This window comes from Hyaena hyaena, unplaced genomic scaffold, assembly GCF_003009895.1.
Source record: "Hyaena hyaena isolate Hyena2069 unplaced genomic scaffold, ASM300989v1 scaffold_143, whole genome shotgun sequence".
Classification (NCBI taxonomy): Eukaryota; Metazoa; Chordata; class Mammalia; order Carnivora; family Hyaenidae; genus Hyaena; species Hyaena hyaena.
Genome location: NW_024080775.1, coordinates 3,322,998 through 3,335,678, shown reverse-complemented (window position 1 = coordinate 3,335,678; position 12,681 = coordinate 3,322,998). Strand labels below are relative to the sequence as shown.

The 12,681-nt window shown below is 47.1% G+C and overlaps 1 protein-coding gene across 1 annotated transcript; it reads right to left on the bottom strand.

Annotated features, from left to right (window-relative positions):
• Positions 1-7,148: 7,148 nt before the first annotated feature.
• Positions 7,149-11,772, bottom strand: LOC120235996 (cationic amino acid transporter 3-like; the record flags this gene model as incomplete). The annotated part of the gene is made up of 2 exons (XM_039238567.1): positions 10,028-11,772; positions 7,149-7,197 (listed from the first exon to the last, which is right to left on the bottom strand). Coding segments are annotated over exons 1-2 (1,794 nt in total), but the record flags the coding sequence as incomplete, so codon positions are not given.
• Between the last annotated feature and the right edge of the window lie 909 nt (positions 11,773-12,681).

Here is a 12,681-nt window from a genome sequence, read left to right as displayed (position 1 = left end):
CACATGCTGCCCTCTATAGCATACAGTCAAATAAACGTAGAACTGAGATACCATTCACTCATGACCACACGGAGACACACAAATGAACAAAGACACACAGGCATACTAACATGCCAGTCACCCACACAGATGTAAAAGGCAAGCGTCTGGGGCACAAAGTCACCTGGATGTACATCTAAATCCCCAACACAGACACACACACACACACAGACACACACACACACACACACACACACACACACACGACAACTTGGGTATGCACTTCTCCAGACAACTGTACACACACACATCACTGGTGCCCTCTAGTGGGCTACAATACTTATCCTAGCAAATTCAGAACACCCAGCCTGGCCATAAGATCTGCCTTTCTCCATATACCTTAATGCTTTTTCCCCAATCTGGCTATTTATTCCAGGCCAAGAAAGCTGTCTCTTGCCTGCCTTATGGCTTGTTCATCCTGCTTCAGAAGCAACAGAGAAAGGTTCCCTGTCTCTTTACCTTCTCCATCCCATGTACTATTGGCTTTCTCCTTCTACACACCACTCAAGTCCCTTCCTACAGGCAGTCTTCCCTGATAAATTAACTGGCCCTGATACTGAATTGCCTTTATCCTGTGTACTTGGTGTTCTGTGCTGGGTGTCACCAGGTTACTTTGCATATCAGTTGACAGGGAGGGGATTGTGAACTCCCATAGGGCAGGACCACTTGACTAAGAATTTCAGGCAAATGCCAGGCCTCATTCCCCAGTACCAGGCTGGGAATTCTCCTGGGAGCACTACTACCTGGTCTCACAGAGAGAAAAGTTAATCTGGGCTCCAGCACCCTCCAGGAATGTCTCCTCTGTCACATGCTGCAAGCATCTCCTTCACAATGATCTCTTAGGGCCATTTTGGAGGGGGGCATTTCCCTCACTGTGTCTTCCCACAGTCACCTGGTTTGAAACTGGAAATACTGTTTCCCAGCTGGGGCCTCACCTTATTCTCCAGCCTCAGAAAAAAACTTGGCAGTTTTTAAAAATCAGATCCACCATAAAGGACAAACACATGTCTCTGGTGAGGATGCTCAGAGCTGTGCTGCAGGCTGGGAAGGCGATTCCCACCAAGGATGCCAGGGGACCAGACACCTGCAGCTGCTGTAAGTGCTCCTGTGAAGAAGACAGTTGTGTGGAATAGATTCATTGTACTTAAAACAAAAGAGAGACAAGGTCATCCTTAAAAGCACTCACCGACCACCTCTGCACCTCCCCACAGGGTTGTTTCATCCCAGCCCAGCCTCTCTGGGGAGATGGTGCCCTGCTTGCTCCCCCATTTCCCCTCATCTGCTTCTCAACAGCCTGTCTCCCTCCCTGCCCCTCTCTCCCTCCTGCAGTGAGAGACCCCTCCCTCTCCCTGACTCTGCACACCCGCCTCCATCATCTTCCTTCTCCTCCTCTGTCTCCCTCTGTCTTCTGTCCATTTCTCTACTCCCTGCTCCACTCAGTTTCTCTCCCTCTGGTCTCAGTCGGGGCTCTGCCATTTGTCTCCATCTCAGTCTTTCTCTAACTCACATCTTGTTCCTGTTCTTCACCCTACCCCTCTACTGCTCAGAGCAGTCCTGCAGAGGGAGCGGTGTGGGGTCTCCTTCAGCACCAGAGGACTCTGCCATTTTGTATGGAGCTCTGAATTGTGTTCCTGACACACACACACACACACACACACACACACACACACACACACACCAGCAGAGCCACTGACTCAGAGTCTGCATCCCACCCTTTGCAACCTCTACCTGCCCCTTCTCAGATTTCCTCCTCTGGCTCCCACTTTCTCCTTTCCCTTCTCTCTCTCACTTTCCCCGCATCTCTGTGTGCACTTGCCTGGCCTCCTCCTCAGCCCTGGCCCTGTGTCCATGAATATGACTTTGGCTCTGAGTCCATGGCTTTCAGACTCTCTGAGCCTGGTTCTAGCTCATGTCTCTGAATTTTTGTATGTCTCTGTTATCTCTTGCCTCTAGGTATCTCTCTGCTTCTATCTTGGATCTTTGACTCTGCTCTCTGGATGCTCTCTCTTTCCTTTCTCCTGTGTCTGGGTCTGTCTTCCAGTTCTATTCCCCTGTAGACCGTCTCCCTCTGTTGACTGGGTGTCTAGGTCTGTTGGACTCTGCACGGTGCTCAGAGCAGCAGTTTCTCCTTGTTCCACTCTTAGGTATAGACTTGAATTTACTGGGTCTTTCTGTTGGTGTCCATGGGTCTGTCTGCCCTCTTCTCTGCCCCTTAGTGCCCCCCTGGATTTCCTGGAGTGAACTGATGAGGATGTCACAGGGTGGACACGGTGGGCAGCACTTTGTGTGGAAGATGGAAGGCTGGACTATCAGGATGCAGAGCAGGCACAGACGGCATCAATCTGCTCCTCACAGAACGTTCTCCAGCACTCCAGACTTAGGTCACTTCCCTGCCTGCTGAGCTGGGTAGTCAGGCCCTGAGCCTTGCCCCGTCCACTCCCCAGTTAGTCCGCTGGGAGCCACTGGAAATTCTGGGAGGGTACTCAAGGTCCCCCTGAGCCAAATATCTATGCATCTGGAGCATTCTGTCAGAAGAGAAGTGAAGAGAGGCAGGAAGCCCACTGGAGGTGCTTTGCTGGAGGGGAGCAGGGTGTACATAACAAAATTTTGGAGCTTTGCCCCTGGATCCTGGGCCAGAACTGCCTGGGGGTTCCTTGCCCACCTTAGACAGGAACACATGGGGCAGAGATGCAGCAGGTCTTCAAATCCACGAAAGGAAACAAAACCTATGTGTGTTCCTATTTTATCCCTTCATGGCACCTGTGACCCTTGTGCATAGGAAGCTCTCAATAAAGTAGTTGCCTCATATTTCACCAGGTCTCCCAAAATATGCAGCTCCGTCAGTGGAAGTCAACCTATATCCATATTCCAGCCCACTCCCACCCCCACTCACTTACCCTCAGCACCTCAGTATCTACCCTCAGGAGAGTTTCCCTGCCAAGCCTTCCAAGCACCCCAGTGATCATGGGACCTCAGCTCCAATCCCAGTCATTCCAACCCCTCTTTCTCCATCACTTGGCTGGTGTCCCTCCCTCTTCCTCTCCCCCCTTACCCACCCAATGCAACTTGGCCCCCTAGGTGTCTCCCCAAAGACAGGCAGTCACTAATGAGCACTGAGTACTAGAAGGTGAAGGTCAAGGGCAGCTTGGTGGGTGGGAAGGGATTCCAGAGCTAGCAGGAAAGGAGTCTTGTCAGCATCTGGCAAATATGCCAGCTCCCTCCAGCATCCCTGTCTCTTGCCCCTGATCCCTGCTGGTCCATCTGCCTGCTGACACTGATGGACTGAGTTCAGGTGAAAATTTGTGGAAGCCTAGGCACATAATGCCTTGTCTGTTCCAGACTCATTTTCTCCAGGAATGTTCCTAGACCCTGCAGCCATGATTTGAAAACTCCTGACAATCCTGGGAAGCTGAGGTTGTAAATGGAACCCAAGGAGGAAGAGAAATTGCCTCTCTGATTGATATCTTGACCTCTGCCTTGTGTGTCTACTGCACATCTCTAAAAGCAGAACATAGAACTTAAGATAATAGCAAACAGGCTGACTATCCCAGCCTTAAGGAGGTGGTCAATGCCTCCAGAAACCAGGGTAGATGTTGGGAAGATGCTACTAGACAACAAAGGATCATTCCTTGTGACTTAAGTAATTTCCACCAGGGGAGAGAGAGACTCAGCCCTGCAGACTTGAGCCCATCCTCCACTGTGACCTGCGAAGGGCTTGGTGGCCACAAGAGGGCGGCAGAGAACAGCTCTCCCTGCAGAGCCAGCCCTGGGCCCAGGGTGCTGGGATAGGGCTGGGCTCCCCAGCCTGGGGGACTCTGGCTCCAGCAAGAACCCATGAGTTTTCGAATTCAGGAAACCTATCTTGCAGCCCCTTCCACTGGCATTCGTTATTCACTTTGGCCTCTGGAATGCCATCACCCTCCAATCTGCTTCACTTTCTGGTCTCAGCACTGGGGCTGCTGGCACCTAAGGTCTCAGTGGTATTTCCTTTAAGGTTGTACAGTAGATGACATCCCACTTCACAGAGGTGATGCTTCACAGTGACCCAGCTGATAACTAGAGCTAGACCTGGAACCCATATTTTCTTGCTTGCCAATACAGGAGTCTTCCCATTTGTGCTGACTGCTGTTCCTAACAGAAAAGCATACTTCATAGGCCCCAGTGGGAAGCCAGCTCACACTTGGTTTAAATAACCCATGTCAGAGCTGCACCCTTCCCCATGTGCTATGTTTACATACATGACTGGTGCACACAGGACTGTTAACCATGAAGCACAGACATGTTCACCACAAACACCGTGCTGTGCACATGCTCACCCTCAGCACACACACCCCTCTGCCCCTCAGAGTCCCACAGTCCCTGCCCCTCTCTTCTCCTTCCTGAGCTGCAAGAGGAACTTTTTTTCATTCATCATTTGCTCTTTGTCATGTGTTTCTAGAGGCTCCTCAGAGCTGTAGCCAGGGAAGCATTTTCCTGTTCTAATCTGGAACTTCCTACCACAGCATCTGTTTCCTGTTTCCCCTGGTACTACATAGGGTGACAGAGGAAACAGGGAAGAGTGGTGGTCTCTGAGCTCCCTTCTCTGAATCTGCCCCGTTGATCATGGCCCTCCTGCCCAGGGAAGGTCCAACCCATCTGTGATCCACCAGCTTTAGCCCCACATCCTCTCAGTGTCCCTACACTGTGACCCACTTCCGTATCCAGAAGAAACTTCTTCCATGCTTGGGGGATGGGGATGCTGGGCTCCAATTTCACAAACTCAGCCTGGGCTTATAGTACACAAAATACAACAAGGATTTGAGTTAGACTCAGTAAGAACTTCCAAGTACCCGTGGTCTGAAAGCCTCAGCTTGTATGAAATTCAGTAAGAATGCACACATGGGCTTTTCCAAAGGCCCACAACTGACAAGAACTTGGTTTGGATCTGTCTTGATAGTACTGACAGAGACAGAAGTCTTCACTGTGATTCTGGTGATCCCAGCCTCAGAAGGTGTCACACAAAGACTTCTAGGGACTCTATGGCCCTCGGGCAGAATGGGTGGAGTCTAGGGATAGGAATTGCAGCCTGATTACATCATTTCCAAATCCTGGGGGTGAGGAGAAAGAGAAGGCCTGAACCCTCTACTGTCTGGCCACCTTCCCGCCCTGATCCCACCTATTTATGGTCCTCTCTGGTCAGAGCGGGACCTCTGATCTCCTCCAATGCAAGCCCTGAGTGAAAGGCTCAGGACCCAGTCTCCACCCAGCTTCGTAGCCAGGACCCTGATGCCATCCCCCTGTGCCTGGCAGGGCAGAGACATCCACTGCTCAGGCTACCCACACCCCATACCCCAGGCACAGACAGCTTTTGTCTTCTGGCCTCCTACCTCACCCCATCCCTTACCACAGCCTGACTCCTGCTGGAATTTTGCTCAAATCAAAGACATCTTCAGCTACAAGTCTTCGGACTCCCCAGGAACAGCACACACACATATACACATATACACATGCACACATGCACCTGCACAGATGTAGATACACACACACACACACACACACACACAGATGCTCACACATATCCTCAAAATACACACATATACATACCTGTACATCACAAACATTCTCACACGTATGCAACACGAAGACACATACTCACAAACTCATACATTAACAGAAAGGCATGCACTGCAAACGTACACATTCTCATACACTCGTCAGACACAGTGCACACATACACATCCCTCTCTTTGCCTCTTGTAAGGATTCAGTGCCCAGGCCTCTAGAACTAGAGGTCTAGAATGTCCAGGAAAATGCATTGATACCCACAGGAAACCTATTTCCAGTTTTCTGGCCCACACTGGAGCTCCTTTGCTATATTCCCCTTCCTGATTGTTTATTGACCTTTTGGCTAAGATCAAATGTAGATTCCCCTTCCAGCCACCAGATATTCCAGGACTATGGCCCACACCATGGAAGTGGAACCTGCAGAGATAATACACTCCCTTATTCAACAGACATTTCTGAGCACCTGTCTGCCATTCCCCACCTCAACTCCTGGCCCCAAGCCTGAAGCTCAGGCAGATAAATAAAAGAGTAAGTCATTTTTCCCAGTAGCGTGGCGGAAAGGGCAAGAGCTCAGGAGTCAAGGACCTGAGTTGAAATCCTGCTTTTGCCACTTAATATGCTGTATTAGTGTGGGTACTTGACATAACCTCCCTTAGTCTCCATTTCATCACCTGTAAGTGGGCTTTCTAAAATTTACCTAATAATTCTATGAGGATTAAAAGACAAGTAAACCTTCCATCAGCAGTGTATCCACCCATAGTGAGTGACCCTATTCCAGTCCCCAGCCCCTGTGTTGAGCATCACGACAATACACTTCCAGTCTTGCTGTCCCTGACACAGAAACCCAGTCTCCTTCAGCCTCAGACCATAAGTTGTGCACACCTAGGGAAACTTGCCCCCTGATTTGGCCTTCCTCATCACACTCCCCTGTCCCAACCCCGGTCTCTGCCCCTGGGTCCATCATGCCTCTTGCCCCTTTGCACTTTCAGTTTTCCCTAATAATTTTTTTAAATGTTTTTTTTATTTATTTCTAGGAGAGAGAGAGAGAGACAGCGTGAGCAGGGGAGGGTCAGAGAGAGAGGGAGACACAGACTCTGAAACAGGCTCCAGGCTCTGAGCTGGCAGTCAGCACAGAGCCCGACGCGGGGCTCGAACCCACGAACCGTGAGATCATGACCTAAGTGAAAGTCGGATGCTTAACCGACTAAGCCACCGAGGCGCCCCAGTTTTCCCTAATAATTTTTAATGCAGCTGAAGAAGGCCCAGATGTTCTTGAGGGAGCAGTGAGCCCTGGAATCAGAAGGACATGAAGTGCTAATCACCCCCAAGGAAGCTGTCCCAGGGAAATGTCTTCCTAATCTTTAAGATTTAGCCAGCACCCAAAGCCCACATGATTGATTAACTAACCTTTCTTTGTATATTTTTATGCATCCTTTCCTAGAAGAGACCCATCCTGCACATCATGAAACAGAACCCAGAGACTATTCCTGGCCTCGCCCCAATACCAATATCCCTCGCTGTGACTTTGAGAAGGGACTTGAAGAGACAGCACTAACCATGCCTACCTCAACCTCTTCTAGATTTTGATGGTTTTCTTTTTCATCCAGAGCCAACCTGACCAGGAGACACTTGCATTCTAACCTGCTCATACTTTAAAAATTACCTCTGGTGAGATGTGGGGGTTGCTTAGCACTACTTCCATGAGGAATAAGTCTGTCTAATTTAGTGATGAGGGATTATCAAGGCAATTAGGCTGTAGATCAAAAACTGACAGCTTAATTATCAGTCTCTATGTCTTAATTATCAATTGTTTCCAAACATAGGAGTGAGAAATGGGGTGTTATTTATTGGATCATTATACCTCCATAGTGGGTTATAGTGAAAAGAGTTCACTTTTCACAGGAACCAGAGGAAAACCTAGAAAAGGGTTCATGAGAGACAGGAACCAGAGGAAATACTAGAGTTTTTTGGGTTTTTTTTAAATTTTTAATGTTTTATGTATTTCTAGGAGAGAGAGAGACAGCGTGAGCAGGGGAGGGTCAGAGAGAGAGAGAGTCACAGACTGAAACCGGCTCCAGGCTCTGAGCTGGCAGTCAGCACAGAGCCCGACGCGGGGCTCGAACCACAGAACCGCGAGATCATGACCCAAGCGAAAGTCGGACGCTTAACCGACTAAGCCACCCAGGCGCCCCGAAAATCCTAGAGTTTTTTAAGTGAACTGAACTTTAGAATTGATCGGTTCTGACCTCTCAAGTTACAGATAGATAAGCAGAGCATTGAGTGAACTAGGAGGCTTGCTCAAGGTCACATGGCTAGTTAGTGGTGAAAACAAAACCAGAACCCAGGACACTTGACTCTCAGCTGCACTCTTTCTGAGCAGGTGAACCAAAGCCAACAACAGTGGAGAAACTTTCAATCTAGAGGTTGCCAAGTAGAAGAACCAACCGCAGGGATTTTCAGTATGGGTAGCGGGCCCAAAGCCAAAGTGCTTTTTGCTCAGAGGAAAGCTCTGCCTCCAGTCCACCTGTGTGTATTCTGTTGGCCCCCCTCACAGCCAAGGCTCAGGCTTCACAGCCTTCCCAGTGTGCTCTGAACACTGCTTCATTTTCCTTTGCTTTTCCTACTGTTGTTCTCTCTGCCAACAATCTGTCCCTGCTGCCCATGTGTGGCAAAATTCTATCTGTCCCTGGAGAAAGCCAACTCAATGCCATTCCTCTAAAAGTCTGCCTGATTTCACCAATCTGGCCTCAGCACTGAGCCAGCCACAAATGACCATCCTCCACTCTAAATCCCCAGGACAATTTATTTGTATATTATTTATTATAGCAACACTTTCTACTTTGTATTACAGGTATGCTTTACTATTAAAATATAAGCCCCTTAAGGGCAGGGGCCATATTTCATCTCTTTTTTTTTTATTTGGTTCTAATTGTTTTTTTTTACTGAAGCATAATAAACATACAGTGTCATTATATTATTCTCAGTGTACTATATATTCAGTGATTCCACACATTTCTCAGTGCTCATCAAGATAAGTATACCCTTAATTCCCTTTATCTATTTCACTTATCCCTGTACCCACTTCACTTTGACAACCAACAGTTTGTTCCCTATATTTAAGAGTCTAGGGTTGCTTTTATTGTTTGTCTCACTTTTTTTCTAAATTGCCATAAGCGTGGAATCATATGGTATTTGTCTTTCTCTGACTGACTTATTTCACTTAGTGTTATACCCACTAGGTCCATACATGTTACAAATGGTAAGATTCCATTCTTTTTTATGACTGAGTAATATCCCATTGTGGGTGGGTGGGTAGGTGGGTGGGTGGGTAGGTAGGTAGGTAGGTAGGTAGGTAGGTAGATAGATAGATAGATAGATAGATAGATAGATAGATAGGCAGGCAGATATTACATCTTTATCCATTATCAAGGAACACTTGGGTTGCTTCCATATTCTGGCTATTGTAAATAATGCTTCAATAGACATAGGGATACATATATCTTTTTGAACTCATGTAACTAAAAAGCTTTTGCCCTGAAAAGGAAACCATCAACAAAACAAAAAAAGGCAACCTACTGAATAGAAGATATTTGCAAATGACATATCCAATTAGGGTTTTAATACCCAAGATACAGAAAGACGTTATACAACTCAACACCAAAAAACTCAAATAATCCAGTTTTTAAAAATGTTCAGATGAACTGAATAGAAAATTTTCCAAAGAAGACATATAGATGGCCAACAAACACTTGGAAGGAAAGATGTTCACTATCACTAATCACCAGGGAAATATAATTAACACTACAATGAGATATCACTTTAAACCTGTCAGAATGGCTAAAATCAGAAAGATAAGATAGGCAAGTATTGTCTAGGATATGGAGAAAAAGGAACCCTCAGTACTGTTGGTGGGAATGTCAGTTGGTGCAGCCACTATGGAGAACAGTATGCAGGTTCCTCAAAAAAATTAAAAATAAAGCCACCTATTGATCCAGTAATTCTGCTCCTGTTTTTTAAAATAATATCTATATACAATGACCTGAGATAAAGAGTTGCATGTTGTACTGACTGAACCCCAGTCAGACACCCCCACAGCTACTGGATATTTAAACAAGAAAAACAAAAAATTTTTTTTTCTAATTTCTTTTAATAATATTTGAAAGCCAGTAAGCAGCTATAGACACAATTCAGTAGTAAAAAAAAAAAAATAGAGCAGACACATCCTACACTCCACAATACACACTGAATTATATTAGTGTTCACCCACCAACATCTCTTTGGAGGCCTAGCTTTCCATGCAGTCAAGAATACTCTCCAATATTGTGCAGGGAGACAAGACTGCATTCAGGTGTGATGATGCCAAACCAAATATGTATTGGCATTGCTGAGTTCAAAGTCTATAGTTTCAGCCTTAACTTAAGTTGGGTCAGAGATCAGGCTGTACTGGATTCCATAGGCAAAGTACATAGCAAACCCAATCAGCATCCAGACACCAAAAAGGGCCCAGGTGGCAGCTGTCATCTGCATCATAAGGCAAACATTCATGAAGATGCTCAGTAGTGCGAGGAGAGGCAGAGCAGGGACCTTAAAGGGAAGGGGACTGGAGCTCTGTGGCTGTCTCCAGATGACCCCAGTGAGCCCAGTGATGAGCACCAGGAGCAGCACAACCACGGAAATCCACACTGGGTCTCCAGAAAGCAGAACTGGTGACTGCATCAGCACCAGGCAGAGAAGAATGATCAGCAGAACAAGCAGTGAGGAGCAAACATAGACAACCCTGCCAGAGAGGGGAGTGGGGGTGGAGCTGCCTGGAAAAAGTAGTCCCTGTAGAGTCAGCCTCTCTGCTGCAGGTTCATCCTCCTCCTGCACCTCTACTTCATTTCCCCATTTCTTCACCTCAGGCTGATACCTGAGGATGAGAACAGAAGTAGCAACCAGGGAGTGAGATATCAGGGATCCAACTGACCTGAGGTCCAGGAGATCAGTGAGCCCAAAGAAGACTGCCATGATTGCTGTAATAATGCTCAAGATCACAGTGGTCATGATAAGGATGAATGGGTGGGAATGAATTCCTGCAAGCACGGGGAACAAGAGGCCATCCCGTCCCATCCTGCGTAACACCCGACGTATGGGAAACATAAAGCCCAAGAGCCTGGCAGAAACAATACACAGGAATGCAAAAGCTAAAAAATAGTAGGCAGGGGTCCAGCCAATATGGAGAAATGCCTGAGGCAAGGTGTTCCCAGGTCGAAGCTTGTAGTAAGGCACCATAAGTGTAAGTGCCACAGAGACACCAAAATACACCACAAGGCAGATGAACAGTGAAATCACAATGCCCATGGGGATGGAACGCTGGGGATTCTGGGCATCTTTGACTTTGTCAAAAATACTGCTGAAACCTATAAATGCATAAATACAGGTGGCTGTTCCACGGAGAATCCCCTCAAAGCCAAAAGGCACAAATCCTCCAGAGCCCAGAGGCCCCAAGCTTGAGGTGTCATTGAGTCCAGCCATTAAGAAGTCCTCTTCTGTGAGCTTCCAGTTGTGCAGGTCCCCCTTAATGAAGCCAGAGATGATGACAAAACTGAGAACCAGAAGTTTCACCAATGTGGCCAGTCTGGTAACTGGGAAAGACCAAACATACCTCAGATTCCGGAATTCTATGAGTAAAAACACAAGACACACAACAAAGATATCTGCATATTCTGTAAGGACACGGGGAACATGTGGTGAGATGCTGTCACGCAGGGTCTGAGAGATCTTGTTTCCACGCAGATTGTCAAAAGCTAAGATACATGCATGGGCCACAATGGCTTTATCACCGACATGGGAGAGGATGAGGGTCCAGCCAGAGATGAAAGCCCAGAGTTCACCTATAGTGACAAAGCCATAGAGATGTGCAGAGTCAGAATAGGGAACCTGGGCACTAACCTCTGCATAGCACAGCCCAGCCAACATAGAAGATAGGCCGGCCATCAAAAAGCAGATCACAATGGCTGGTCCTGCTTGATTTCTGGCCACCTCACCAGCCAGGACATACACACCTATCCCCACTGTGTAGCCCACAACCCGAGCCACTAAATCCAGAGTGCTCAGCTTTCTCCGTGGTTTATCCTCAGCCACCAGTTCCTTCAGCGTAGGTCTGCGTACCAGCTTCCGAACAAATTTACGAAGTGCCTGACGCAGCATTGTAGCTGGAATTGAAGAGGATTCAAGGATCAGAGAGCTGCAGCAAGCTCAAAAAGCAGAGTCTGGGATCAGGTTCAGTGAGGCTGAGTCCGTTACTCAGGCTTCAAAGCTGCTGCTTTGTATTTCATCTGACCCTTCATAACACCTAAATAAACAATAAATATTTACTGAACAGTGGTGTTCAACCAACGAACTGTAGCTCAGAAATCCCATGTCACCTGTTGCAGCCCAAGTATCACTGAAATTGAATCCAAAAGACATCATAGAAAAATCAACCCTGATTTCCCCCTCAGAAACAGTGCCAAATACCTTCCAACATGTGTGTGAATTATTGCATGGTGCCTGGGCATGAGGTATGACACATCAATTCATGGACTAGAGGGCCTGATTGCAATTACAGAACCATTTTTAAAACTAATATTTCAATGTGAAATACAAATATTGGTTCCTCTGTCTTAAACCTCTTTGCCCCCAAATCAGTACCCAAAGTCAGAGGTCACGTTGGCCCCCTTTCTCCTCATTCTGCATCATCCATTTAGCTGTACTGATGGCAAAGTATGTACTGTTCTACCCTTCCCTTTACCTACCTATGCCAACAGGGGTGCTGTGAAAATAGAAGAGGGAGAAGGGGGCAGGGCCTTCATAACTACTTGCAATAATGAGAGTTAACTGGTGAGGAAACACTGGAGAAAAGAGTGTAGCAACCAGTCAAGGGTCCATTACTAAGAATGGAGAAGAGCCAGAAATGTCACTTTATGAATTCTGACATTCAATAAATCTCACTCAAAACAACCAGGAAAAATTTACTGTAACCTTTATGTCACAGTAATGAATGTGATGGGAAGGGAGAAAAGAAGTAGGTCCCCTAGCTTGGTAGCTCACAATCAAAACAATTCCTTCTGTCTCCTC